Source organism: Lipomyces chichibuensis (genome assembly GCF_038497645.1).
Source record: "Lipomyces chichibuensis strain CBS 12929 unplaced genomic scaffold V1513scaffold_25, whole genome shotgun sequence".
NCBI lineage: Eukaryota > Fungi > Ascomycota > Lipomycetes > Lipomycetales > Lipomycetaceae > Lipomyces > Lipomyces chichibuensis.
In genome coordinates, this window is record NW_027117477.1 from 144,435 (window position 1) to 170,591 (window position 26,157).

General features: G+C 45.7%; 11 protein-coding genes across 11 annotated transcripts; 5 read left to right on the forward strand and 6 right to left on the reverse strand.

The window, feature by feature from the left end:
* Window positions 1-983: 983 nt before the first annotated feature.
* On the forward strand, window positions 984-2,143 carry V1513DRAFT_448127 (uncharacterized protein). Its single transcript, XM_066898490.1, has 3 exons — window positions 984-1,406; window positions 1,460-1,524; window positions 1,587-2,143. The coding sequence occupies exons 1-3, from the start codon at window positions 1,076-1,078 to the stop codon at window positions 1,935-1,937; spliced, it is 747 nt and encodes a 248-aa protein (XP_066752559.1). The 5' UTR covers window positions 984-1,075; the 3' UTR covers window positions 1,938-2,143.
* Window positions 2,037-4,330, reverse strand: V1513DRAFT_141221 (WD40-repeat-containing domain protein). Its single transcript, XM_066894213.1, has 4 exons — window positions 3,550-4,330; window positions 3,030-3,502; window positions 2,795-2,971; window positions 2,037-2,739 (listed from the first exon to the last, which is right to left on the reverse strand). Exons 1-4 carry the CDS (start codon window positions 4,188-4,190, stop codon window positions 2,315-2,317), a joined length of 1,716 nt encoding a protein of 571 aa, XP_066752560.1. The 5' UTR covers window positions 4,191-4,330; the 3' UTR covers window positions 2,037-2,314.
* Window positions 4,331-7,048: 2,718 nt separating this feature from the next.
* Window positions 7,049-8,134, forward strand: V1513DRAFT_459459 (uncharacterized protein; the record flags this gene model as incomplete). The annotated part of the gene is made up of 3 exons (XM_066899763.1): window positions 7,049-7,173; window positions 7,243-7,855; window positions 7,910-8,134. 3 exons carry the CDS (start codon window positions 7,049-7,051, stop codon window positions 8,132-8,134), a joined length of 963 nt encoding a protein of 320 aa, XP_066752561.1.
* Window positions 8,135-9,260: 1,126 nt separating this feature from the next.
* On the reverse strand, window positions 9,261-10,765 carry V1513DRAFT_459460 (kinase-like domain-containing protein; the record flags this gene model as incomplete). The annotated part of the gene is made up of 4 exons (XM_066899764.1): window positions 9,261-9,279; window positions 9,308-9,311; window positions 9,345-10,588; window positions 10,644-10,765. The coding sequence occupies 4 exons, from the start codon at window positions 10,763-10,765 to the stop codon at window positions 9,261-9,263; spliced, it is 1,389 nt and encodes a 462-aa protein (XP_066752562.1).
* A 1,216-nt stretch (window positions 10,766-11,981) lies between these two features.
* Window positions 11,982-14,050, reverse strand: V1513DRAFT_448145 (translation initiation factor eIF 4e-like domain-containing protein). Its single transcript, XM_066898491.1, has 6 exons — window positions 13,615-14,050; window positions 13,531-13,535; window positions 13,276-13,496; window positions 13,014-13,202; window positions 12,634-12,959; window positions 11,982-12,570 (listed from the first exon to the last, which is right to left on the reverse strand). The coding sequence occupies exons 1-6, from the start codon at window positions 13,647-13,649 to the stop codon at window positions 12,207-12,209; spliced, it is 1,140 nt and encodes a 379-aa protein (XP_066752563.1). The 5' UTR covers window positions 13,650-14,050; the 3' UTR covers window positions 11,982-12,206.
* Window positions 14,051-14,819: 769 nt separating this feature from the next.
* On the forward strand, window positions 14,820-17,136 carry V1513DRAFT_417196 (methylenetetrahydrofolate reductase-domain-containing protein). The gene is made up of 3 exons (XM_066895864.1): window positions 14,820-15,060; window positions 15,145-16,195; window positions 16,246-17,136. The coding sequence occupies exons 1-3, from the start codon at window positions 14,974-14,976 to the stop codon at window positions 16,938-16,940; spliced, it is 1,833 nt and encodes a 610-aa protein (XP_066752564.1). The 5' UTR covers window positions 14,820-14,973; the 3' UTR covers window positions 16,941-17,136.
* V1513DRAFT_448155 (uncharacterized protein) lies at window positions 17,051-18,849 on the reverse strand. Its single transcript, XM_066898492.1, has one exon. The coding sequence runs from the start codon at window positions 18,768-18,770 to the stop codon at window positions 17,169-17,171; it is 1,602 nt and encodes a 533-aa protein (XP_066752565.1). The 5' UTR covers window positions 18,771-18,849; the 3' UTR covers window positions 17,051-17,168.
* A 122-nt stretch (window positions 18,850-18,971) lies between these two features.
* Window positions 18,972-21,743, forward strand: V1513DRAFT_402309 (Sec1-like protein). The gene is made up of 5 exons (XM_066895524.1): window positions 18,972-19,540; window positions 19,597-19,677; window positions 19,735-19,849; window positions 19,904-20,118; window positions 20,167-21,743. Exons 1-5 carry the CDS (start codon window positions 19,460-19,462, stop codon window positions 21,592-21,594), a joined length of 1,920 nt encoding a protein of 639 aa, XP_066752566.1. The 5' UTR covers window positions 18,972-19,459; the 3' UTR covers window positions 21,595-21,743.
* Window positions 21,561-23,709, reverse strand: V1513DRAFT_402310 (uncharacterized protein). The gene is made up of 7 exons (XM_066895525.1): window positions 23,204-23,709; window positions 23,120-23,125; window positions 22,671-23,047; window positions 22,447-22,623; window positions 22,224-22,388; window positions 21,954-22,173; window positions 21,561-21,902 (listed from the first exon to the last, which is right to left on the reverse strand). Exons 1-7 carry the CDS (start codon window positions 23,212-23,214, stop codon window positions 21,716-21,718), a joined length of 1,143 nt encoding a protein of 380 aa, XP_066752567.1. The 5' UTR covers window positions 23,215-23,709; the 3' UTR covers window positions 21,561-21,715.
* V1513DRAFT_448163 (uncharacterized protein) lies at window positions 23,552-24,729 on the forward strand. Its single transcript, XM_066898493.1, has 2 exons — window positions 23,552-23,842; window positions 23,901-24,729. Exons 1-2 carry the CDS (start codon window positions 23,807-23,809, stop codon window positions 24,543-24,545), a joined length of 681 nt encoding a protein of 226 aa, XP_066752568.1. The 5' UTR covers window positions 23,552-23,806; the 3' UTR covers window positions 24,546-24,729.
* Window positions 24,626-26,097, reverse strand: V1513DRAFT_465407 (uncharacterized protein). The gene is made up of 2 exons (XM_066900035.1): window positions 25,621-26,097; window positions 24,626-25,561 (listed from the first exon to the last, which is right to left on the reverse strand). Exons 1-2 carry the CDS (start codon window positions 25,889-25,891, stop codon window positions 24,939-24,941), a joined length of 894 nt encoding a protein of 297 aa, XP_066752569.1. The 5' UTR covers window positions 25,892-26,097; the 3' UTR covers window positions 24,626-24,938.
* Window positions 26,098-26,157: the final 60 nt, after the last annotated feature.

A 26,157-nucleotide genomic window follows, 5' to 3' on the forward strand; every position in this document is an offset into this window, starting at 1 on the left:
AATACAGAACAACACCCGCTTGAACTACGCAGCGAAAATGTGACTAAAGGTTAGTCCCGACCAATCGTACCCGGCCATCACAACTTTGTTATAGCATCACCAATCTTGCAGCTATAAGGCTTAAAAGTTAATATGTTAGTCGCATTCAACAATGTGGTCTAAGACAGGTTACAGGATTAAGACCGTTTTTTGGCATTGTAGAGTGAAACAGAATATCAGACTGTATAGAACTGTTAGATATACACCTTTCTCACAAAGTACCTCAGGGTCAGGGTCAGGGTTATAGTTAACTAACCAAACAAGCCTGAGGCCATCCCAAAACGACGTCCTAATATCCATCACAGAAACAGATTTCCGAAGACTTAACACTAGCACTTGCAAAGACTAAGAGCAGCCAATATCCCTACCACACCTATAAACGACAGCGCGGACTAGGGCTGTTGACGATACGATATCTGCTGCGCGACGCAATATTTAAACTTGGCCTAACATTATATTGTCATTGGTGCTAATTCGATCGAGCCCTTCGCGGATAGCTAACCACAAGTCCACAACATGATAGCAACATAAATTATTTATTTTTTATGATGTAACATGTTTACTTTACGCGAATTATTATATTGTACATTAGTTTTTCCTGGAGGATTATCTCCAATAGTTGAGATTCTGGTGGCGTTGACCACGTTCAGAGACTATGAATGGCAAGCGATACTTATAGACACTTAGCTATCATATGGAATACCAGCAGAATGGTAATAGACGACCGTTGACCACATTCTGTGAAGTCCATAAAGAAACAACCAACAACCCAATACAGCCTTGCAATATTTGACCTGGCCGCAAGATATTACATGAGATTTAGAGAATAATCTTCAGTCGATTATTTACTGGCATTAATTTCCGCGGGTAGCAGTTACAATAAATTACTGCAGCAACAGTACCGAATCCTCAAAAGCTGCCATTTTCAGGGGGTGCGCCGAGGTGGCTAAACTGATTTTCTTCAGGTAGCCTCCACATCGCGACAACATCTCACCACCAAATCTCCACGCCCACCCAGACAATATCCTCCACAACCATGCCATCAAATGATTACGAACGCCGACCTAATCCTCCAGGCTGGCGTCCACCCAAGGCGCCCTACAACCCCTACGACCCCGAAGACCTTCGCCCGCCAGATGGCTACCCATCCGAATATAACCGGCCAATCTCCAAAGACTGGCGCGTCAAGGCCGGTGAAAACCAGAATTACAGGCAGTTTGTGAATTTGATGCGCATGCAAGCGTTTCCTGGCAGTGCGCCCCGAAGCGAGATATATCCCGGCAGATTAAAAGTGTTGCGGAAAATACGCGGCAGTGGGCAGGCGTTTACTAATGGTCTGCAGTATGCTTCGTTTGTCTTGTGCGGATGTAAGTATGCGGCAATATTTGGAGTATTATTGTGGATGTAACACATGATCTAGCGATTATTGTGTACGGAACCTTTTTTTACAGATGGAATAACGGCTACGATAACATTTTCTCGGGCGTAAGTATTGAATCAACTACACCTCACGGTATTATGAAAAGTTAAATAGTGACATCACGCAGCCATATCGATTCCAGCTACGCATGAAGAAATACCTCCTCGGTCGACTGACCGAGCGGGAAGAAATGGATCTCCATCCGCGCGCGCGCATCAAACTCGAGCGCGTCATCGACCCAACCCACGGCGATCCTGATTTACCGGATACTCAATGGGCACTCGAACGGCCGCGACGGATACATACTTTAGAAGCAGAGCGTGCGATCCAGGAATTAGAGGAACGGGGTCTGCGGAGTATGGATGCACTTGGTCATAATTCGAATACTTCGGATGGCAATGATGGCGGTAATGCATCGGCGAGTAGTCTAGGCGGCAGTAGCTGGTCACGGCCGTGGTTTCAGCTTTGGAAACGATAATTGTATAGAATGCAACTTGTAAACAGATATTTATTCTCGGTTAATAGACGTGCAGGTTTCGGCTCTCTTCATATCCCAAATACAATGCAAACGTTGAGGCAGCCAAGTAATATTAATACAACCAGCAAATAGCAGCAAAACTCCGTCTGACTCTCCGGATCGTCACAGGCAATGAAACAACAATGCAAAATGTTTTTAAAAGAAAGGTAACGTCCATAGATATCAGTCTTTGGCAACGTCACAGTACATACCATCAAAGCGCCTACACAGGTAGCAGACGACCGTCGTATATTCCCAAAACCGAAACTTATTCGAAATGCGGATATCAGCGAACTCAAGACGTAAATAGACACCTGACCCCGAAACTCCCTTACTCATTATCTTATAACATCCAGTGGATTTTTCTCAATCCCCTCACATAGTTCAAGAATATCGCTTCCGAAAATACCGTTATCCCAGTGTGATACTCGGATTTGCCCTTTTTCATCCCAAAAATCATAGAACCGAACAGTTTCATCACTGGCTGCCGCGCAGACTCTACCGCCTCCGGGTGACTGCACGGCGTACAAGCACCGAATGTCCTCCTGCCACGGAATTTGGATAATAGGGCGACATTCTGGGTAAGAATATATAGCCATTCGGATCGGATGCTCTGGATTAGCGTACCCGAATGTCGCCACAATTTCTTTCGTGCTGCGTGACCAGATAAGTGACGTGACTTGCGCGTTGGTGTTGAATGAATTAACAAGAGAGCCTGAGTTTGTGTGCCAGAATCTAATAGTGCGGTCATTACTTCCGCCACCTACATTGGGTGTGTTTGTTAGTCCTGAATCAAACCGGTCTGGAACAAAAGTTACCGGTAGCTAGTAGTGACGGCGACCAGGGACAATAGGCTAGAGCTTTCACTGCTGCACGATGATCCCATCGATACCTAGGAGAAGCAGCAGGACCATCCAGCGTAATGTCCCAGACTGTGCAAGTATTGTCGTTTGCGCCAACTGCCATTTGCGTCCCTGACGGATTAAAAGTAATTCCTAAATTGCGTTCAGCGTTCAGGGTCAACTATCGACATTTTCAACATAATGAACAAACCACAAATCTGCTGATTATGGCCTTTCGTCCGACCGAGTAGTTCGAGCGGTGACAGTTCTGTTCGCGGCATTGCATTCTCCGACACCAGTTTGAATCGCAATATCTCGCCTACTTCATCACCAACGTAAAATTCCGAATACATTTGCTCTTGCCCATCTATGGTCGGAAGAGGCCGCCATCCTATACAACACAGGCCGACCGTATGATAGAATTCCGCCCGAGATGTGGGTGAGGAGACCGTCCAACAGGTGATTGCTCCATCCATGCGTCCAATAACAAGCGTATGACCGTCAGGTGCGAAAGACACGCACGCGACCGGTGACGTACTCCACTCGGGTAATAATACTGCGCCGGTACTTTCTTGCCATATATATACTTCAGGCCCGAGACCGACGGCAAGGTCATTTGTCACACTGGACCACGCCAACAAGTTCGTATAAAAATCATCCCTCAGTCCAGGGGCATCCAGGACCCTAAAATAAGTCAGTTTATATAACCAACCTCAACTTAACCAAAATACCTAAATGGTGCATAACTTAAAACCCTCTTCATTATTTTTTGTGACTTGCGAGCCCGGCCATCTCCATCGTGATTGGCACCCTTCGCGGACGCTCCAGCTAGAACCATCATCATCGCCTCTTCATTGACACGCTCATCATCGCTCGCACCATGAGTGTCTCCGCTAATTCGTAGTCGCTTCTGAAAATTCAGAACTCTTCCTGGTCGCGTGACTAATCCACTTGAAATTCCGAGGGCAGAAGCGATAGCAATACCAGGATCTGTCTGAGGCGGAGACCTCACTCCAGCCGTCGTATGTCTTCGAGCGCGAACAATCGGTGGCGACACAGACGAGGGTGGAGTCTCGACGTGATATAAAGGTACTGAAGATGAGGACGGTATAAATCTATCTGGTGACAGCGCGCCGCGGCTCGAGAGGATCCGATCTCGCCTGCGTGACGACGAAGAACTGGATGATGACGAACTGGAGCTTGATGACAGAGGAGAACGAGCGGAAACTGCTGGATTACGGAAGCGCGTCACTGGAGTGCGAATAGTGAGTGATGGAGGACTACTGTGCCAGCGCTGATGGCCGCTAGGAATTTGGGCTTGTAGTGATAGTGCTACTTCATCGACACTTGGTCCTTCGGTCGGCGCATCCATTTCAGAAGTCGTTTCTGTTGCCGAATATTTGGCCAAAACTGACTGTCGACGTACTTAGAGACTCCTAATTCCGTACTTATCCGGGCCGCAATAATAATCTGACTTTTGCCGAAGCACTAGCGCAAGCGATCCAACTCTTGGCCAGAATCTAAATTTCTTCACAATGTGTTACTAAAAATTTCGGACGATGTCAACAAAAACGAATGACTAAGTACTCCGTGAAAAGAGTGGTAATCTATGTAGATCAAAGGGTGAAGGCGTTGTACAAGAAAGTCTGCCTTCTAGCTCAATCCATGCTCGCATAGAGGTGTGCGCGACGTGGTTGTGGGCGCGCGTCCGATTTGTTTGTTTTGATTCAACGCGTCTCCTGCTAGTTTAGCCTGGTGCGCAAGACAAATACTCTGAAAGTGAGGGCTTTGGGTTAGGGTAATATTTACTCTATATGCTTGTTTGTAATCGTTTAACTTAACCAAGATTTCACGGCGTCTTGTTCAAAAAGTACAGCATACATTTTACAATGCGATCGTTATAAATTTTAATGTCAGGCCGACAGGGCGTTAGGGCCAGCTTTCTGAAAGTCATGCAGAGGTCCCCATCCATATTATCGTGAATGAACATAATGAGGACGACAAGAACTGGTTGTATCGGCAAGGTTTGGGCAAATCGGCAATCGGCATCGTCGAACTTAAGGTCTGCCGATAGTTATCGTCTATCGTATCGGCAGACGTTAGAAGCTTCACGATACGATATCGTCTATATCGGCGACGATACGATATTGATCTCATTACCTTTAACAGGAAAAAGCTTTTGGACACACCATATAATCTGTAACTATTAACTAATACTATAATCCGTAATTTCTAACTGAACAAATTTCTAACTGATTTGCCATCTTATCTGGCCGTTGGGCCACAAGGAGTTACTCTTGAGTGTCTGGTACTGCACAGCGGGTGAGTGGTGGGCGGAGTACGTGACTGTCACGACAGTGCAAAATCCGTGTTCCGTGTCTCCTTCGGACATGGTGTCACCGTACTGCTCCGTGTTTCCTTCCGAGATGATGTCACAGCGCAGTTTCCTTTAATTTTCTTTAGATCTGATCTTGCAGGAACTAAGAAAGGATGGCAATTCTGGTAGGCCGATTCTACAGACTATACGCCGGAACCTCCATCGACAGACACATAGTCAAGCAAATTATAGAAGTTCTAAGAACCATTGATAAGGATCAAATTAGATTTCAAGCTTGTTGCCGTGAAAGGTTTACCGCGCAAACCGTGAGATGGTGGACGTTAAGAGTTCGAAGCTATTTCCGGCCGCAGGTCCTCATCAGTGTGTAGGTTAGTAGTGCCGGATCTGCACGGACCGCAGATCTTTAACTACTCGCTGGCAGAAAGGATCCTCTTTCTGCGAAGCGGCCATCAACTCTCGCAGTCTTAAGTGTTTGCGTTGGGTTTCGGCTTGGACCGCAGCCCTTGCCGTGACTTCTGGTCATGTACTACAACTTGACTGGTCTCAAGAGGTGATCAGCCTTTACCCTATCTCCCAGGCTTTCCATAGAGGACTTGACTGCTCCTTCATCTCGGATCCCTAGCACACTCGAATCCAATTGCTCATCGTGGTACCGCAGCACCATCAAGCGATGCATGTTGTACGCGCGCAATCTTGTAAAAAATTCTGCTGGACTGCTGGCAATTCAATAATTGTGAAGGGTTGCTCAGTAGTAATAACCCAACGAACGAAATTCCTTTCCAGCAGTTGCTGGTGATCGTGCGGCGCGACTGTTATCGGGTATTCCGTAGTTAGTGCGGTCCATGGCAATTCCCCATACAAAAACCAGCCATGTTATGTTAAGAATTTAATCTGGGCAAGATTCGAACCCAGCCGCACAAAGAAGTCGCGTTTACGCATTTATATTGAGACTGTAAGACGCTATTTTTTCTCGCTCGTGGAGCAAGCGGTTAGTCGAGATTCGGAGGAAGTTTACGACAGACAACCACCAGGAGCGTCCTCACCAATTGGCACATACAATCACGGCTTGCAGTAGCTTAAAAAGTAAAAGTCTAATTTGCTATGCATAAGGCTGTTGACGATATTCGACCGATTAGCGGCGTCGGATGCGATATCGGCTAATCCCCAGGCGGCGAATGCGAATGCCGAATATTATCCGCAGCGTTCTTCGACTGGAATCGAATATTCGAAATCGCATTGCAAGATCAACCGTAGAGAAATAAATCCGATGGGAATTCAAGCTGCCACAAAGTCCTAAGCCTTCGTATACGGGCGTTTGCCAGTTAGGTCTTGTCCGATTGTTCACACAGTAGACTCCGGCTGTAGTCTTCTTACCTCTATGACTAATTTGCATAACTAGCACCTGTGCAAGCTATCGCATGCCTTACTGCCTATTTCTATGCAATTTGCAATGGTTTCTCCTCTCATATTTTCTTTCGAAGCTCTACTGCGGCCCTAACCCGCACTTGCTCTTGGTTTCAGCATGGGCGCTGTGCGGCTCGACCCCTTGGAATTATATGACGTCAGGTAGAGGCGGTGCGTTCCCGAGGCGGACCCGGAACTTGTACGACTGTTCTCCGGCAGGACCGTTCTGAACGTCTGTACTGTAAATGTCAACATTTTCTCCTTCTAACTCTGTATCGCTCCTGGAGATCTGGGAACATGTCGACCTCTGGTCACCCAAAGGAGCTTCGTAATTTTGCTACTCAATTATGAGCGCGATCGGCAATGACGCGTTGCTATCGGCCACAGGGTGTGATGCAGTCACCAATCAGCATGTATATAGCCCGGTCCTAGCATCCAGAGCGGCTGAAGACATGTTCTCTGTCGGATCATTACGCCGAATTACTCTAATGGCTCATTCTGAATTATTAGAGATTGTGAGACGCCCTCTTTCTCCAGACACTCATCTAGAGGTACCAGCAACCAGATCGGAGTATGAACGTGTTCAAGAGATCCTTGAAGGAGAGGACGCAAAGTAAGTACATATTACTAAAGTGCGCAGGTAATCGGCCAGGTATCGCAAAAATGCTGACGCAAATTCTAGATTCCCAACACTTCAGTACGATGGTTTTCGAAAAGTGGTGATCATTTTCGCGGCACCTAGTCCCCTTCATGGCGATATGGTGGGCCAGGTGCTCAGCAAGATCTCTGACCAAGTCAAGTTGATGCCAGGAATGGATGCAAACATTAAAGGTTGTCTATTTAGCTCAAGCGATCGGAGAAACACCAGAATTACTGGCGACACATCCACAACAAGAACTTGGGATGGTGCCTTAGTGTATCAAACTGATGAGGGCAAGACGTTGATGGTTGCAGTCGAAGTAGGCGTGTCACAGACCTACGAGAGCCTGAGAGCCGCAATTTCATTTTCAGTTTGTGCGCTCCGCTGCCGAGTAGGAATAGCAATGTGTATCAACGAAGGGGATCGTGGTACTGCGCCAACCATCCGATACTATGCGACACTCGAGGAGGAAAGGGCCGCAATAGGAGAAATAGAGCATGACCTAGACTCTCAACTGCAGGCCCATCCATTTGGACCTCTGAGGATAGCGGAAGATATCTGGTTTGGCGAAGTCACAAGTGTAGTTTTTGAGACTTACCGCCTGGAAGACAACAGCTCCCCGCCGGAGACTCTCCTCAACCCAACGCAGTCTTTTGTAAGTATGAGCAAGCTACATATGTAATATGCCAGCTAATGCACGAGTTTATAGACGATTGTAGAAAATGGGCGATTTGTCGGAGGTGAGGTTCCTCCAAACCTTGCGGAAATTACACTTGGGGATTGCATCCCCACACATGTACTAAGCAGCAACAATATAGAAGTGACTCCCGTGAATTTCTTCCGCCAGGACTGGTTCGAACAGACATTTCGCTTTTCGATGTTAGAAACTGCCATGGGGCGTGTCGTGGATAAGAGTAGAGTTCAACGTGCATAGGGTTTACATACTTCTGACAGCTCTCTGTTTTCATTTGCAGCATTTTGTATCTTTAGGGAAAGTATTCATTGTCCAGATTTAGTACTGGTAGACCCTTGCCTATCTGATACATACACACTTTCCACAGTCTTTGGTACCTGCTTGGATCGCGGTTGAGAGAACTCGCAGGTTACTCACCCTTGCCCATGACATTCGAGTTCATTTAAGCACAAGTTTAAAAATCATTGCTGTTAGGTTTGCCTTCGCATTGTAAACAAACTATACGGTTGAGGCTAGGTTGGGCAGGAGCACGAATAGGGCTGGACACGATACGATATCGCCAGGTTTTGCCCATATCGCATATTGTATCGCCTATATCGTGTCCAGCCTTAGTCTTGATCGTAAATATGTGATTTGCTGTAGGCCGACTTCATCCACGCGTATTGCCTTTGGCGAGTGGTATCCTGGGAGATAGAGTAGGATGATAATCGGTATTAGACGAGGTTACGTTGGCACTTTGTCGAACTACCTTATCGAATCGAGAGACACACCGTGATGACAGCGTTCAGTACACGCTCAGAGATTCCAGGGTGTCCGTAGTTAGGGCTGTTGGCGATACGATATCGACGACGCAACAGCCATATCCGTGGTTATTAGAAGAGTTATGCTCGTGCACGCAGAATCTGGACGGGTCGCTTGCTCCACGTATGGTGCAGGGTATTACACTTGCTGGCAAGGTAAACTGCCAGTCCAGTTACGGTACTGTAGAAAGTAAACATCGCGTTAATGTGGATGCTGTGATTGGGCTCTCAAACATTATTGCTACATTATTTACACGGCTAGGCGGAATTTTACAAAACTAAGAATCATTCAAGCACAAGCGGCAGCTAAATATGATGATATTGACCAAACTTCGAGCAAATAATAGGTTTAAGCACATCTCTAATAAGTGGTAAAGATCAACTCTCGCATATTCATCCCAAACATATTAAGGAGCATTGATAACAGAACAACAATCGCGCTAAACGGTCCCAATAAATCATAACAAAAATTCTATTTTTTTCTGCTACCATACATAATTTACAAAGCGTTCTTCCTCTAGACTGCAAGTTAGCACTATATATAATTAATAGAAGACATCGCACAACTAACCGTAAGGTAATCGACTAAAATCAAAAAATTGTTAGCACAAACCCGACTACTGATACTACAGTATAAAATTTATACATACATCGTGAATATGTGTAACCGATAAACGGGAGATTCTCCTTTGCGAGATCGTCACCATTCTGCAGCGCCTGAGTAGCCGCCGCATTGGCAGCGGTGATGGCAGGTGCATCTGGAACACTCTCCAAATCTTCGGTAGGGAAATAGCTTGTATCAGTAATCGAACTCAGCTTAGGAATAAATGGCGCATTGAATTCTCGGATGCTATCCCAATCGACGCCATCGAAGAAGGGATGAGCTTTAATCTCATCGGCGCCACAACGACCGAGTCGCTGCTCCGCAGAAGTCAATAGTCGACGAATAAGATCCTCAGCTTCATGCGACAAATGAACTTCGTCAGGAAAATACAACGTTTCGGGCCAAGCTAAAATCTTTCTGTAAGTCTCAGTGGGAGTCTCAGAACAAAATGGCGGCCATCCAACGAGGCACTCGAACATAATCGCACCCAAACTCCACCAATCACACTCCTGACCGTATCCCTGATGAATGAAAATCTCAGGTGCAATATAGTCGGGCGTGCCCACAGTAGAATAAGCCAGTAATCGTCGCGACTTCCGCCATGTCTGTCGATTCGAAATCGTAAGGTGAATCATGGAATTCCGTGGAGGTTCAGTCGAAGGACTCTTCTCAAGTAGATTACGGTAGTAGTTGCTATCGTGAGTCTGATGGAGACCAGTCGACAGCCCGAAGTCTGACAGCTTAATATGACCGTCCTTGTCGATGAGAATGTTGTCGGGCTTGATGTCACGATGAATGAAGCCTAGTTTATGAATAGCCTCGATAGCTAGAACGCATTCTGCCATGTAGAATCTCGTAATGTCTTCGGAGAACACATCATACTTAATAAGCATCGTCATCAGATCTCCGCCTGGCAAGAATTCCATGATCAGGTACAGATAGTGAACATCTTGGAATGAATAGTAAAGAGAAACAACCCATGGTGAATCAGATCCCGCCAAGACATCTCTCTCAGCTTTGACATGGGCTAACTGATCCTTCTTAAACATTTCCGACTTTAAGAGAGTCTTCATAGCGTAAATTTTTCCGGTGTCCTTCTTTTGTACTAATCGCACTTCACCGAATGCACCCTTGCCAATCACCTTCACGGTATGGAAATCATCGAGTACCAATCGAGTCCTTCGTAGTCGCAAAAAAGTAGACTCCTTCCTTCCAAGATTCTGTAGTTGCCGATTCTTACGTTCCTCGGATCCTCGCTCTATGGCCAGTTTGTTCTCCAGCTCAACTCGCCTATGAATAGTCTCAACTCGCGTCCTCAGCCAATGATTATGAAACACAGACTAACCTTTGATTCCGTTCAACGGCATGTGATACATTTAACTGATAAAAGTTTTCTAATTTTAGTTTCGCGGCAGCGGCTCTTTGCAGCGTGAGCTTCGAAAATTGATCCGGGTTTCGCTCGAACATAACGTAATCGCTGCCACTGCTACCATTTGAATTCACGCTTCCTGCGCTTCCCATCCCGCTACCAGCACTGCCAATAGTTGCTGGAAGATAAGTCGTCGATGATTGAGGTGTGTTATTTCCACTTCGCGGGGGCGGTGGGAACTGCGAATACCCAGGAGCCCCGTTGGCGCCTGGTGGGGCCAACGGATTTCTCTGGGAAGGCAGTTGTTGCTGAAGCTGCGCTAATTGCTGCTGTTGCTGATATTGCTGTAATTGTTGCTGCTGTAGTTGTTGCTGCTGTTGCTGCGAGTTCTTGCTACGGTCGAAGAGGAACATGTTGTTAGTCTGCGGCTGTTGAGGTTGCTGGACGAAAGGATATTGTGCCAATTGCTGACTTGCGTATGAGAAGGTGGATGGCGGTTGGCTTTGATCTATCGGTGAAAATATTTGAGGATACTGTTGCTGCTGTTGGTGTTGTTGTTGTTGTTCTTCTTGTTGTTGTTGTTGTTGTTGTTGTTGTTGCTGGTGCTGCTGCGCGTAATACTGCAGATATTGAGGAGCCTGTTGAGCTTGCGTAGCTTGCGCCTGCTGCTGATAATAGTAATACTGTTGTTGCTGCTGCATAGTAGAATAACAGCACACACGGCAGATGCTGCTTCGAGCTGCTTCGAGCTGCTGATGAATAAACTACACCGAAGCTAGCTGGCTTAAAAAGAAATGGCGGGTGATCGAGAGCTCGATAGAACTTCCAGACGCGCGAAATGGCGGTGGACTAAGGGGCATAGGTCTGCTGGAAGGGGATGACTGGTATATCGCAGTGTAATTAGACTTCAATATTCTGGCAATGGCTCGTCCGAGAATGTGAAGTTAGAAGCCTGAACTTGACGCGCCAGAGAAACTTAATCAAACCCGCACTTTGAATGTTTTTCAGTCACTGTTTCGATCTAAGGACTGGAAGCAAAATTGTGAATGCTCGGACATATCTGCGCAAACATCGGCATATAAGCAGTGACGGAAATTACTAATATATGCGCGTAAACGCCATCGAGACAATTTGTCGCGTCGAAGTCGCGCTGCGATGTTTTATTTAAGCAACGGACACATTATTGTTATTATCGATTGGTCCATAGAGGGAAGCTAATAGGAAATAGCGCGTGGAATACAGGAACTGCTTCGCCGTGGGCCGCTGTTCGGTTGACCGTTCGATTGATTCTGAAAGAGACCGTGTTCATTGAACGTTCTGTAGCATTTGCACTACGCACGCGTATCACCGTGACGAGAGCCGGGCTTTAGAAACCAAGAAACCAACAGTGTTTTCATCGGCTATCGCGACGTCATTCCGAAATATATCTTTAAGTTGAATTTAATTGAGCACCAGAAGAAAGTCTATATTTGAGCATTAAGCGAGTCGTAGTGAGCGGCACTAAAAAAGGTATATACAAGATCACCAATGTCGGTCTCGTTAGACATCCTCTTGACTCTCTCTACCACTTTCGAGATCTATGCCGCCTCCACCACCCTCCACATTACTCTCGCCGCCACCACTAGGTCCTACAAAATAGGAGCGCATATGGCTTTCTCTATTGACCTGAGAACCTCGACCACGTCCTGTGCTATAACTAGTGGTGTTGGCGCTTATACTGCCCGGATTGTGATGTCGTGTTCCAGTGCTATGGTGGGCACCACGTCCGCGATGTGGCTTCTCGCCCGATGCAGCAGCAGTCTTGGCCGCTAACATCTTTTCAGCGCCTTCCTTCATACTGTCAGCATGCACCTTATACTCAATTGCAATATTCGAGAGGCCCAACACGTTTCGTATGATGTCCCTGTCACGCAAATTAGACTAATGTGACCTAATGCCATTAGCGTGATTGATACCAAATACGAACCTTATTTTTAAATTGATAGCCCCGTTGCTTCCCTGCTTGTTCCACACGGAAATAATATCTGCTTCGCGCCGGATACTAATAACAGCACCAACTACCTCATCGCCCAAGGTACTACCAAATTCTCCACCAATAATGGCGAGTAACAAGGACTCCCATGGAACAGATCCGGTTCCCTTCTTCAACTTGAGAATCCACTTGCCACCATTGACGTTGGTAGGGTCCTCCCATATTGGACGAACTCCAGTCTTGAATAAATGGTACTCAGATGTATACGGCAATGCTGACGGTCTTGCAAGATAGGAGTACAGCCGCCAAAAGTCTTCAGCCTAACAGATCGTCAGCAACCGTGTCATTGGTCTTAAAACGCTAAGAGATATTACAGTTGAAAACGACAATATTTCCTTTGTGGCCTTTTCGTAGTCAGATATCTTCACACCCGGAGCCCGATGCAAAAACCACAGTGTCCAATTGTACTTTAAGGGATGCTCGGGTGCCGAAATCGGAGCCCCATTAGGTTCGCTGTCAACTGTCGACCGGTCAAGACCCGGAAATAGATTATCGTCGTGGTGCTACCATGAAGATAAGCAGTTTGATCAATAGGCAGAAGATTTGCGAAACCATAAAACCATAGGAAAAAAATACCTTGTCGTCAAATCCTCCATGGACCCTAGAAAGACTTAGCGAGGATTGTGAAAGTCCTGATCTGGACAGATCCGTAGCAAGAGGCGTAGGCGACATGGGGCTGCCATTACCACGCGGCAACATAGATGCTTGCGATAGAGATGGTGACAAACCAAATGTCAATGGAGACGTTATTGACACCGGCGACGGTACAGATGGACTCGACAATAAAGATGACGCTCCTGTTCCTGAGTCAACAATTTCGATATGTCAAACCTGTACTGAGGAATCAAATAATACCACTAATGACTGTAAGTTAGAAATATCGGCACTAGATATCTCAAGCAATGGGATACTAACTTTGTTCGTCTTAACCAAATATTGGTTGGATCCATGTGTTCAAACTATTGTGTTATCGTAGTAATTGGCGTTCGAGCTCCCGTTCCACTGGCCGCCGGGAAGAATAAGTTTGCAACGTAATATCGACAGCGTCTTAATAATTGAGCAATAGCGAAGTTCCGTATCAAGGTTTTACATCTAATTATACCAATTTCCGAATTATAATAACAGGGGTGTAGGAGTTACGCGACTGTAATATATGATAGAACCCCGAAAATTTGATCCGGCAGTCGCAAGCGATATAGAGTGACGTCGTTGGCATCTCCAACGACCCAAGACTTCGAGAGGTGTGCTAAATTTTTTTTTTTCCCCTTATAACCGATGACCGCAGACCAGCGCAAATTTCTGCGCATTTGTATTAAACAAGGCTATTATTTTCTATGATTCTTCATAATCCTGATGGCTACGTTACTGGATGCGGTCCAGAAAAATCCGACCTTAAAACCATCGCATTTTAGGCGCCGCCTTTCTTGTTTACAAGTCTGCAGCTGGCTGACCCATGACGGTGTGATGACCTTAGGATATCGATACATAACTACAATTGGCATAACCCGTTTATATAGGCAGATTTTACTCACGCGATGGCGCGCTAGCGAGACTAGATGAATGGTATTTTGTGATTTCTTACGCTGTTCATTGGGATATGGAACGGTCAAAGATTGATTGACACGGTTCTAAGACAAGGACGACAAACTCTGGTAACCTGATCTAACGGCCTCCACCAAGTTCAAGGGTTTTATTGTTCTATTATGTTCATTAAAGCCGGTTGTTGGTGGTGCAACTGTCAGCTCGGGCATGACAGTCTGTCAGCGGGTGGGCGTGAAGACGAACTACGGCAAAGAAAGTTCTGAGTCTTACTTGTGCTTTGGTTTATTTATCGTAATATTTATAGAGACATTTGCTGATCTGTGGTAGATTTATATCCTGAGGAAAATAATTGTGGACGAATTCTCATCAAGCAAAGATTGATGGACATACAATGACGCGGCACTTTATATGTAGAGGGCAATTGTATTCCAGTCAGAAAGCGATAGTATAATAGTAATAATAGATCAGGTGTGATTTGCACTATCCCTGCACTCTCAGTCTCTCTAAATCGTAGCTAAGAGGCCAAAACGCGTAAAGTACTCCTACTCCCAAGAAGTTTAATCCTTCGATTCGTTTTCCCTTCGATTAATTAGGGACAAATCGTAGATCTAGCCTCCGACGGCGACAGCGTACACAACGACGATTTATTTCTGATCATATGCGAATTGACTGAATTTTATAAGCAGAATTTGGTTACTCTGCAGTTTCTCCTCGTGTGGAGAAGTTTGACAAATGACTACGATAATCGAAAGAATTGCGGCTTTAAAGCCAGAGGAGCCCTTCTTCTCCTTTGAATTTTTTCCGCCAAAGACAGACTCGGTATGGTTCTTGAAATAATATTATAAGATAATTTAATGTCGCTCTGGACTTATTTGCAATCGCTAACTTGTGCGTATCTTGCAGGGAGTTCAGAATCTCGTTGCTCGTCTACGCCGTATGGCGCAATTGAACCCACTCTTTGTCAATATCACTTGGGGAGCTGGCGGATCAACCGTATCAAAGTCATTGGATCTTGCTACATTATGCACGTCTGAACTGGGCCTTACTACTTGTCTCCACTTGACTTGCACGAACATGGAAAAGAATATTATCGACGAAGCACTCACGAAAGCCAAGCAACACGGAATCCGCAACATTCTCGCATTGAGAGGTGATCCTCCCAGAGGGGTAGAGTACTGGACACCGCCAGAATCACAGGAGTTTTTGTACGCAGTTGATTTGGTACGGTACATTCGTCAAGAATACGGCGACTACTTCTGTATTGGAGTCGCCGCATACCCAGAAGGTTACGCCGACGGCTCCAATCCCGAGGCTCAAGATCCTAAGATAGATCTGCCATACCTCATCGAGAAGACTGCTGCTGGAGCGGACTTTATCATGACACAGCTATTCTTCGACACCGACAAATTTCTTGCATTTGAGAAAATGCTACGGGAGCATGAGTCCGGAATTTTCGAAACGATTCCGATTATTCCTGGATTGCTACCTATTAATACATTCCAATCTTTCATTCGTACCGCCAAACTGAGTCATGCACACATTCCCGACAGTGTCCTCGAAAAGCTAAATTCTGTTCCCAGCACGGATGACGAGCAGGTTAAGCAAGTTGGGGTTGAAATCCTAGTGGAAATGATTGACCGGATTTACAATGAGACTGACCATCGCGTTCGTGGCTTCCATTTCTATACTCTCAATCTCGAGCGCTCTGTTGCGTTGATACTTGACAAGAGCAACGTCGTTAAAACACCTCTAAGACTCAAGTTAGTCTCTCAGACCACGGAAAAGAAGATAGAGAAGCCCGCCTCTATCGAATCAGTACTTTCAGACGGTGTGAAGGATGTCAAAATTACCGAGAAATTTGCCGTTGCTGTTCCAGCGTCTGAGGTGTCCATGACATCCGAGGCTTCTTGGGACGATTTTCCAAACGGCAGATGGGGTGATCCTAGATCACCAGGTATGACTTCGGTACTTGCATGTTTGATGATGCAACTAATGCAGGTTTAGCCTACGGTGAGATTGATGGATATGGCATCACTCTCCATGTGCCGCCGAAGAAAGCTCTAGAGCTATGGGGAAGCCCGGAAACTACAGCGGATATTTCGGAGTTATTTGTTCAATACCTAAAGGGTATACTACCAGTCCTACCATGGTCAGAAGAGGAGGGTTTGAGCCCCGAAACAAAACTAATTGAAGCCGACCTGATTAGATTAAATACGCTTGGTCTCTGGACAGTTGCGTCGCAACCAGCGGTCAATGGCGTCCGAAGCGACGACAAGATCTTCGGCTGGGGCCCTCGCAATGGATATGTTTTCCAAAAGGCATTGATCGAGTTTTTCGTGCCCGAAAGCATATGGTTTACACTCAAGGAGAAGCTTCAGATCGGTGACTCGGTGTCATACTATGCCGGAAATAGTAGGGGCGATTTCTTCTCCAATATGAACGCCAACGATGTCAACGCTGTTACCTGGGGCGTCTTCCCCAACAGAGAAGTTGTCCAGCCGACGATAATCGAGGAACAGTCATTCAAAGCGTGGAGTGAAGAAGCCTTCGCCGTCTGGAAGGAATGGCAACGTCTGTATCCTCGTGCATCTAAGACGTCAAACCTCATCAACACGATCCATGAGTCCTACTTTTTGGTTTCTATTGTTCATCATGACTATGTTAATACCAATGCACTATGGAATTTTTTGCAGCTATAATTGATATATTTTTGGTTATAGCGCTAGGCAGGGATGGGAAAAGTCATTTGATGGGAAAAGTTGAATTTCGTCCAAAGACATTTAGACGTATATTTGATTAAGCGCCAGTTTTTGCATTTTACTGTTAAAATTCATTAATATTTATCATCCGAGCGATTCCAATCTATCTATAAGACAATTACGATCTTTTCATCCCATAAACGCCAAAACCATCAATGCGATCAATCCTTAAAAATGGAACTTGAAATTATGTCCACCAGCATGCTGGCGAGATCCACTGCTCTGCCTATAAAACGTTCGTCCACCCTGCTGGAAAAACTGCTGTTGGCCGCCACCGAAGCCCCCGAATCCGGGTTGGAAGAAAGGATTAAATCCCCCCGCGCCGCCACCGGGCTGGGAGCGATCGTTAGGATCATCGCCATTATCAAATCGCTCACGAAGTTCAGGATTAGAGAGTACCTCATACGCCTCATTTATTTCAGCCATTTTCTTTTCAACTTGGTCAAGTTTGAGATCGCCTCTATACTTGTCAGGATGGAATTCCTTAGTCTTCGTACGATACGCCTTCTTGATATCTTTATCAGTCGCATCACGGCCAACTCCAAGAACTTTGTAATAATCCTTCGAATTGGCCCGTTTCAGAAGCACATGTGCCTCATTAAGCATACTATTAACCCGCTGGTTCTGGCCACCCGATGCTTCCTTCGCTTTATTCAACAGTTCAATAGCCTTGTCAAACTCGTCATTGTTCATGTGAACTCTCGCAGTAAAGAGCAAAGCAACAATAGACTCTGGGCGATAGTCGAGCGTGCGTGCGCAGTATGTGATTCCCGGTACCCATCTCTTGAGGTCAAGATAAGCCTCGCAAGCAGCTTCGAGAAGCTCGACCTCCAGATCCTTGGTGGTGGTGGGTGGGATTTTCTCTTCCTTCTCGACATTCGCGGCCATCTCCTCAATCTTCTTCAACAAGGCTTCTCTATCTGAACCTCCAGAAACAATCGACTTTTCGAGCGCAACCCACATGTGTTTCTCCTTCAATTCGTTCGCCTTCACTATCTCCTTATCTAATCGCTTGTACTCTCTGAATGCAGACTTACAAGCTTTCGCATCAGGATCGTAACGCAAGCACTTTCCTAATTGCTGAATTGCACGATCTCTGTCGTTCAAGTATAAAAATTGAAGTCGCGCAATGCGAACATGGGGTTCCGGCAACAGCGGATTCGCATTGGCAACGTGACTCAAGTCCGCAACCGCCTCACGAATAAGTCCCTTTGCAAGTCTGCACTCACTTCTGAGAGATCGAAGCGAGGTCACAGCAGATGCGGATGAAATAGCGTTAGTCGAGTGCGCAATACACTCATCCAGATTTCCAGCCTCCCTCGCCTTAAGTGCAGCTTTGACCTCATTCTCAGCTGCAAACACTGACTCGATATTCTCCTTCTGATTGCCGGCCGCAGCCTTAAAGTCTTTTCGTGCACCGTCCCAATTACCCATCTTCAACCTTAACTTTCCCCGCTGCACGAGCGCGGAGTCAAAATCAGGCTTCATCTCCAACACATGATCAAAATCCGCAATTGCGGAGTTCAATTTTCCAATCGATAAGTAAGTCGCGCCACGCTTGAACACGGATAAATAGTTCTGAGGATCAGATTTTACAGCAGCATCGTAGAATTGCAATGCGTCCTGGAAATTGCCTTGCGTAAGGAGCGTGTCTGCTTTCGCGAGGTACGCGGAAGGCGTGAGGCCACCGAGGTCGACCTCCACGGCGCCAGTACTGGACGCCAGGAGCATCAAAACAAAGCCGCTCAGGACATTTGATCGAAGTATCATGACTATATGCTCAGATCGTCCCGATACCTAATGCGTACAAAGTAGGAGACTGAAATCTCTGAAACTGGAGGTGCCGTTGAGGCCAGCTAGCTATATGGCATTGTACTCGACTGGCGAGATCGCCCGCCACATTCATGTTACCCGGCCCGGTGATTAAGAAGTTATCACATCTTTCAACCCACGTCTACCCAGAACATTTATGGTCGATGAACATAAAACATAAGTAGCAACAATGTCACCAACAATATGGGGGTACATGCCCGTTATGAGAAATGCGTCAAACTGTATTATATTCCGCCTGCATCTTCTCTTAAATCCAACATTGTACGTGTAGCTCTTAAATGGTTTACAGTGTGTGATTGCATGCAGCCACTACTCAAGCAAACGCATCAACAACATAATTCGGCAACAATCGGAGTCCCTGTATATTAAGTACTACGTTAGATGTATTATTTTAAGCACCAGTTGCCGAAGAAACGATGAGCGCGAAGTTTCACCGACTCGAATCGCAGGCAGGATTCGGGTCCGAGCAGAGCAATATGATGGGGTTTGTACCTCGCCGATTGCCGATACAACCCTCGCCATTATCAGCCTGCCATATCGATTCGCCAATTGTCAGTTTGATGTTCTCAATCCCAAGTCTGGTCAATTCCTCGGTTATACATTGAATTTAGCATAGTTGATGAATAATGACGACGATATTGACAACGATCAATCCAAAGGCGTTAAAAGTGGATGCACTTGCATCATTTCTGCAATTGCTGGAGTCCGTGAGTACTCAAAATCCCATCTTGCGAAATCCCATATTTAACAGTGTGTTGCTCAGGTTCGGGGAAAGAAATCTTTGATTTTAGATAGAACGCTGTCCGCGCCATTGAGTCATATTGCCCGATTTTCGGTGTTACAAGTACGTCCTTATTGGTTTCCCGGCCTACAGTGATATTGGAAATTCTAACGACACTAGGAACACGGCGTTGATAATATATTTTGGCTTGATGATGGTCCACAGAAGGACACCGTGCAGAGGAATATTGTGTATCTAATACGAGGTGATATTAAGAATGCGCGGATAGTCTGCGGTATGTGGGTCGTTCACTTAGTTGTGGTCTAGGTACTAAGATAACGACATACAGATCAAGTCAAGAGGATAATCCAAACTTCTGATGTTGACTACGACTTCAATGTGTTTCTTTACCCCCGACGGATGCTGTCAGTGGAAAAAATCTTTGAAGAGGAAGGCGTACTCGGCGACGTTACAATATCAGAGTGGAACCTTGGCTTCATACCGCTGGAAGAAGATGTATTCAGTATTGAACTACCAAATGCTGGATTTAAAGATATGTATCTGGTATGCCTTGCTGCCATAGCATATTTGTCAATTGCTAATAACTTACAGTACGGGCTGCCTACAACCGTAAGTTTCGCCGCACTCTCGCTGAATGCGCTGCAGAAACAATATGGTGTATATCCGCGTATAATAGGAAAAGGCAATAACGCAAAGAAATTATGCGACCTATTACTACGCATGCGCCAAGAGTCGCAGGCAAGTTCAGAACAGGCAGAATGGGCAAAAGGTGACACCACGGCGTTCGAACAACTTGTTATTATCGAACGAAGCACAGATATGGTGACACCGTTGATGACGCAATTGACGTACGAAGGATTGATAGACGAAGTTTTTGGAATCAGTAACTCTCAGGCGGAAATTCCAAGTGCGATATATACCGCCGCGAATCCCAAGTTACCGCCGAGTGCACCAAGCAGTAGCTCCGTAATCAGCAGCGCGCCGATAACAGACAGGAAAACTCGTAAAATCGTCTTGGATTCTAACGACGGGCTATTCGCGACTCTGAGGGATTTGAACTTTGCAGTCGTAGGCACAACTCTGAATAAAGCAGCTCGAAAGCTGAATGAAGAATATGAGGAACGGCATCAAGCGAAGACAGTATCTCAGATCAAAGAGTTTGTAGGTAAACTAGGAGGTCTACAAGCTGAGCACCAGAGTCTTCGTCTGCACACCAATCTTGCAGAAGAAATCATGAACAGAACAAAAACTGAGTTTTTCAACCGAGCGCTGGAGGTACAGCAGAATCTCGTGGCATCAGGGTTGGATACTAGCTCATTGAATCAGACAATCGAAGAGCTAATTGCCCGTGGCATTGCAATTGATTCTGTTTTGCGGTTACTCGCCGTTGAATGTCTCTCAAGCGGCGGTATGAAGGAGAAAGACCTTGCCCAGTTCAAGAGACTGATATTAAATGAGTACGGATATGAACACATCCTCACGCTGAGTATCTTGCAAAAGCTGGACTTGATCTATGCGCGAGGAAAAGGATCTTCTCAATTCCAGTTCTCGAATTTACGTAAGACTCTGCGATTAATCGTGGATGACGTGAACGAGCAAGCACCGGATGATATCGCATACGTCTACTCCGGCTATGCACCACTGAGTATCCGACTAGTGCAGATGGTTATCCAAAAACGCGCTCTTGGCACCAGAATATCAAGTTTAGGCTCGGGATGGCGTGGTGCCGATGATATATTGCGGAACATTAACGGCGAGCATTTCGAGGAACTTCAGAAAGGCGAAGAGCGCGCACTTCGAGCAAGAGCTATGCTAAGCGCAAAGAAGGAGAAGAAGACCGTCGTGGTATTTTTCTTGGGCGGTGTCACGTTCACTGAAATCGCTGCATTGCGGTTCATTGCTAAACAGGAGACTGAACGGCGGAATATTTTGATTCTGACGACTGGTATTATTGATGGAAAAGAGATCATCAAAACGGCGATGGACCAGGTTCCGTCTGTTGGGCAAATGGATGTGTAGGCTTAGGTGAATAGATTTTCAATTGCTTTATTTTGGGTGTATTTTTGGTTGTGAATGTAGTCAGCATATCGGTGTGTGCTAACATTGCGCGAGGTTGTAATCCTAATACTATACAAATAATCTAATAAAGGAGCCGTAGCTTGACACTGAACGGAAGTCCTGGGTCCGTGATTGAAACTTCTTGACCATTTGAAACCAATTCCTTGAGTTTCTTGAAAAGATTTGGACGTGTGGCTTCTTCCAACTGAGGCGGTGATTGCAGGTACAAGTTGCGCTCTGCTGTTCTTAGGGATGGATTTTTGATTCGTCTGAGGTTGGCGTTAATATCTTTAGATTGGAAATCTAGTAAAATTACATACACTTGTTGAGAATCAGGGAGTTGTTGCATAAACTCCTCAAGAGTCCACTCAGGGTTCGCTTCGAAGTCACTAGCAAGATTTCCGCACACAGGACAGTCGTCTTTCTTTTCATACTCAAAAGTGTATGTGTAAATGGAGTCATTGCCGCTGTACATCATATAGTTGTTCATGTACGGGCTGCAAGTGGTAGCGATCTTCAACGCTTCGTTGCAGCAGGATGCTAGCTATTTGTCAGATAGTGAACTTGGAAATTAGGAGTCAGGTACATACCTGCGATGATGGCATTAGTGGATGCGATAGCTGGAATAATGTTCTTCGCGACGCCCTGGGTTAGTGAATATGTAACTCCACTAATTTTAAATTCTCGAGCACGACGCAAAGCGGTTTCATATAGCCATTGAACATGCTCTGGATTGTCATTATCTAATTTTTTATCTGCGCCATCATTAGTTGAGTGTAGACAGACTACATTTTGCAATAAATGTGTATATACCTTTAAAGACTCTAGGCCATTCCAAAACGCTAGACCATTCGACACAGTGCTCCGGTAACCTGGGAGTGTTGGCAATAGTACACATAGGGAAAGTTTGCTGCTTTCCAAGCATCTCGAGAGAGCACTCGTAGCAAGACGTGATGGTGGGTAATATGACACGCGACTGGCCCTTAAATCCTGCACAAGTCAATAGTGCCGTCTAAAAAATCCGCACTGTTACATACCCTCAGTGCCACCGTCAATAAGTGGCTTTAAACTCTCAGGATTATTCATGTCGACCATATTGACAAGCGTAGCATTGATCCATCGTCGCGCCTCAACACTATCCAGTCCGCAAATCACGATACCAAACTGCGAATAATAATCCTCATCCTTATCCTGAATTTTTCCAAAGTAAGGAGTAATGGTGACACCTTTGACACGCTTCATGATAAACTCTGCTGCCACGATGGCCTTGGATTTACCGACGTCCGATTGCCGAAACAGGAACTGCCGATTCAGATTTGATATGTCGATTGTGTCCATGTCAATGACGTGTATGTCTGTAAACCCAGAAAGCGCCAGATTTTTTAAAATCTCACAGCCAAGACCGCCGGCGCCACTATACAGCATTGACTTAGCATCAGGCACGATGCCACTTTCAAGACCGATTCGGAACGTTATATGGACTTACATGACCCTGCATTAACCACGGTTAGCATCTTCATTACAAATCCTGGCAGCTCCGTGATATCAAGGCCACAAAATTCCAACTTACAGAATCTTCATTCTAGAAAGGAAATCATAGACCTCTGGACCAGGAACATACGCCTCGTCAGTAAACGGTCCGGTACGCGCCAAAATCCGCTTCAATGCCGTCCTGCGACTTGTAACACTGCGCGCATCAGTACTTATATCTCACTCTACCGCAAAAAAAAAAATATGTACTTCTTGACAGGACCATCCGCTTCCATAGCCGTCATTTTGTTTACAAAAGTCTCCAGATGAAAGTCTATGATTTGTGTGCTTCGACCTAGTTGCCTTGCATCCACAATGCACGAGACGTAATTAGGTCAGTAATGTAAGTTTCCCTTCTAAACTGGTGGCAAATCTCCGGGTCAGGGGCGCTTCTACAACTACCTTGCGGTTCCGTATTCCTGCGCATCTCTTTTTGATGTCTCCGTTGGGAGCTCATTCAGAAACGTCATCGAGAAGAGCAATTCCACTCCAGCAAGATTTGCCCTCACTGATCTAACTTACTGTTACCCCGCTTACCTATCTTTAATATCAAACCATAATTCGTTTGGACGGCGAGCTCTTGGCAATCTTAATAATACTCGGATCATTTTCGCTTTTGACATTTCGTTGATTATATCAAAATATGGGAGCCAAGAAGAACACAGAAAATTCCAAAAAGGTAAGGATGACCACAGCTACGGTTCCGCGACAATAAATGCTAACGCAACTGATATTAGGCTGCCGGAAATGCTCGCAAGGCTGAAGCTGCGGCCCAGAAGCAAGCTGCCGTTGACCGCAAGGTGGCAGAGGCTGAGGACCGAGAATGGGGCAAGGGGGCCAAATCGAACGCTAAGAAAGAGGCAGAAGACGTCAAGAGAGCCGAAGCACTACGGAAAAAGCAGGAGCGTGAGGCATTATTGAAAGAGGAGCTGGCGTCATTACCGAGTAAGCCTAAGCCTGGTGTCTCCCGTGGACAAGACAAAGTTGCGAGTAAGAGGGCAGGCAAGATTGATGACTTTTTGTCAAATAAGGATTCGATTACTCTTTCTGCTTCGAATATTGATGACGCACTTGATGCTCTGTCGATCAGCGGCGCCAGTGGATCTAAAGCTGGTCCAAATGGAGGCATCGAACGGCATCCAGAGAGAAGGTATAAGGCTGCACTTGCAGCATACGAAGAACGCAGACTGCCAATCATCAAGGAGGAGCACAAGGGCTTAAGGCTCAATCAAATGAAGGAGTTGATTAAGAAGGAATTTGACAAGTCAGAGGAAAATCCATTTAATCAGGTCACAGTTAAACATAATGCGACTCAAATGGAGGTCCGGGAAGTCAAGCAACAGATCAAGGAACAGACCGAAAGAAGACTCGCATCGAATTAGTTCGTTCCAATGCTTGCTTTGGTGGGCGTAATTGCGAAGCAGCCGTGAAGAAACTTGGAAAGTAAATAAATCGTGTTTTGGGGTGGGGATACATAAAAGAATTTTATTTCGTGTTGTATAATATCTGAGACAATATGAAGAGCTATGTTTGCGCTTGCTAATTGTAATAGGAAATTTATGGAAGTAAACCAATTATTTCATTTAAGCACAGATGCTCACCAGACATACGCCAAGACCAGTTACTTACAAACAGTTACTCTAATCCAACACCAAACACGTAAGTTGAAAACAATAAAAGTCGCAGTCAGACCCACGAGTATAAATAATAATTAACAACTGTACGAAATCAGACATCCTGTCTATATCTTCTACTGCTTAGATTTTGCTGGGAGTTCAGCAGTTTCCTTCACATTCTCTGATATTCGTACTATTTGCATCCGCCAAGATAACCAGTCCCTCACCAATTCCCTTGCCAACTGCCCCAAGCACATTTACCCCCGTGACCAATAGGGCATTGCCAACGGCACTACGTGATAGTCTGTCAACAACTGCACACGATAGTGCCAAGGTTCGCTCTGAGACCTTGTACTCTCGTTCTTTCTCAGCCAGTTTCCGAAGCAACTCAATAACATATGGCGTGGATACTTTCATTGTCACCGCTAGCCCTCGTATCAAGTATATGATGGCCTCTTCTAACTTAGAATTGTCCTGCTGCGACTTCGGCAGCTGCTCACCGTTCGCCGAAGCCGACGTCGTATTAACATCTGGTGTAGACCGCCGCTGGAATTCGGTCGCAATAACAGAGTCTGGGACAAACTTGCCAATGTCCATGATTTCTGAAAGAGTCAAGTTGGCGGGCAGTGCTCGGAGCAAGTACGTCAATGCATGCACATACAGCTGCCGACTGATATCATTCCTGGGATCAGTGAGGACTGATCTTTCGTTAGTCGCAGACCATTCTTGCTGAATTGAATGATCCTCCATTTCGGTAATTGATAAAGTCATAAGGTGGTGTCCTGGTGTATTTGTTAGCCGAGTCCTTGATTTCATTGTGATCCAAAATCAATTAGCTAACCATGTTTGGCAAATTTTTTCTGAATACTGCTTGTAGATTCGCCTACAGGCTCATATCTCACAATTTCAGGCGACTCGTTCAGTTTCTCGTCGGACTTTGCTTGGAAATCCAGGTACTCCGTTGCTTCGAGAGTTAAGTTCTTCTGTGGCGATGACCGACCCGGAACGATCGACAACGCATAATTTAGAACCGAGGCCGAGATATGCGTCGGCGAATGCAACAGCGAGGACGATAAGCTCCGCACAGGAGTCATGGAAATCGGGCTAGTCATTTTTTTGCACAGTTCAAAAAATCAAAGTGCTGTTCAGTCCTAGTCGTAAATAACGCACTAGCGAATGTTTTGTTGGGACGAATTCGGGCAGTTTTATCACGATAGTAAACATGAAGTGACGACGATGAGCCGCAGGGATGCTGCCTCGGGTTGCTGTCGCTCAGATCAGCACTAGTGCCGCCGTCATCTCTGAAAAAATTGCCACCATAAAAAATATTAAACTCAACGAAAAATTCTCGACTACATAAATTTATTTTCAGAAAATA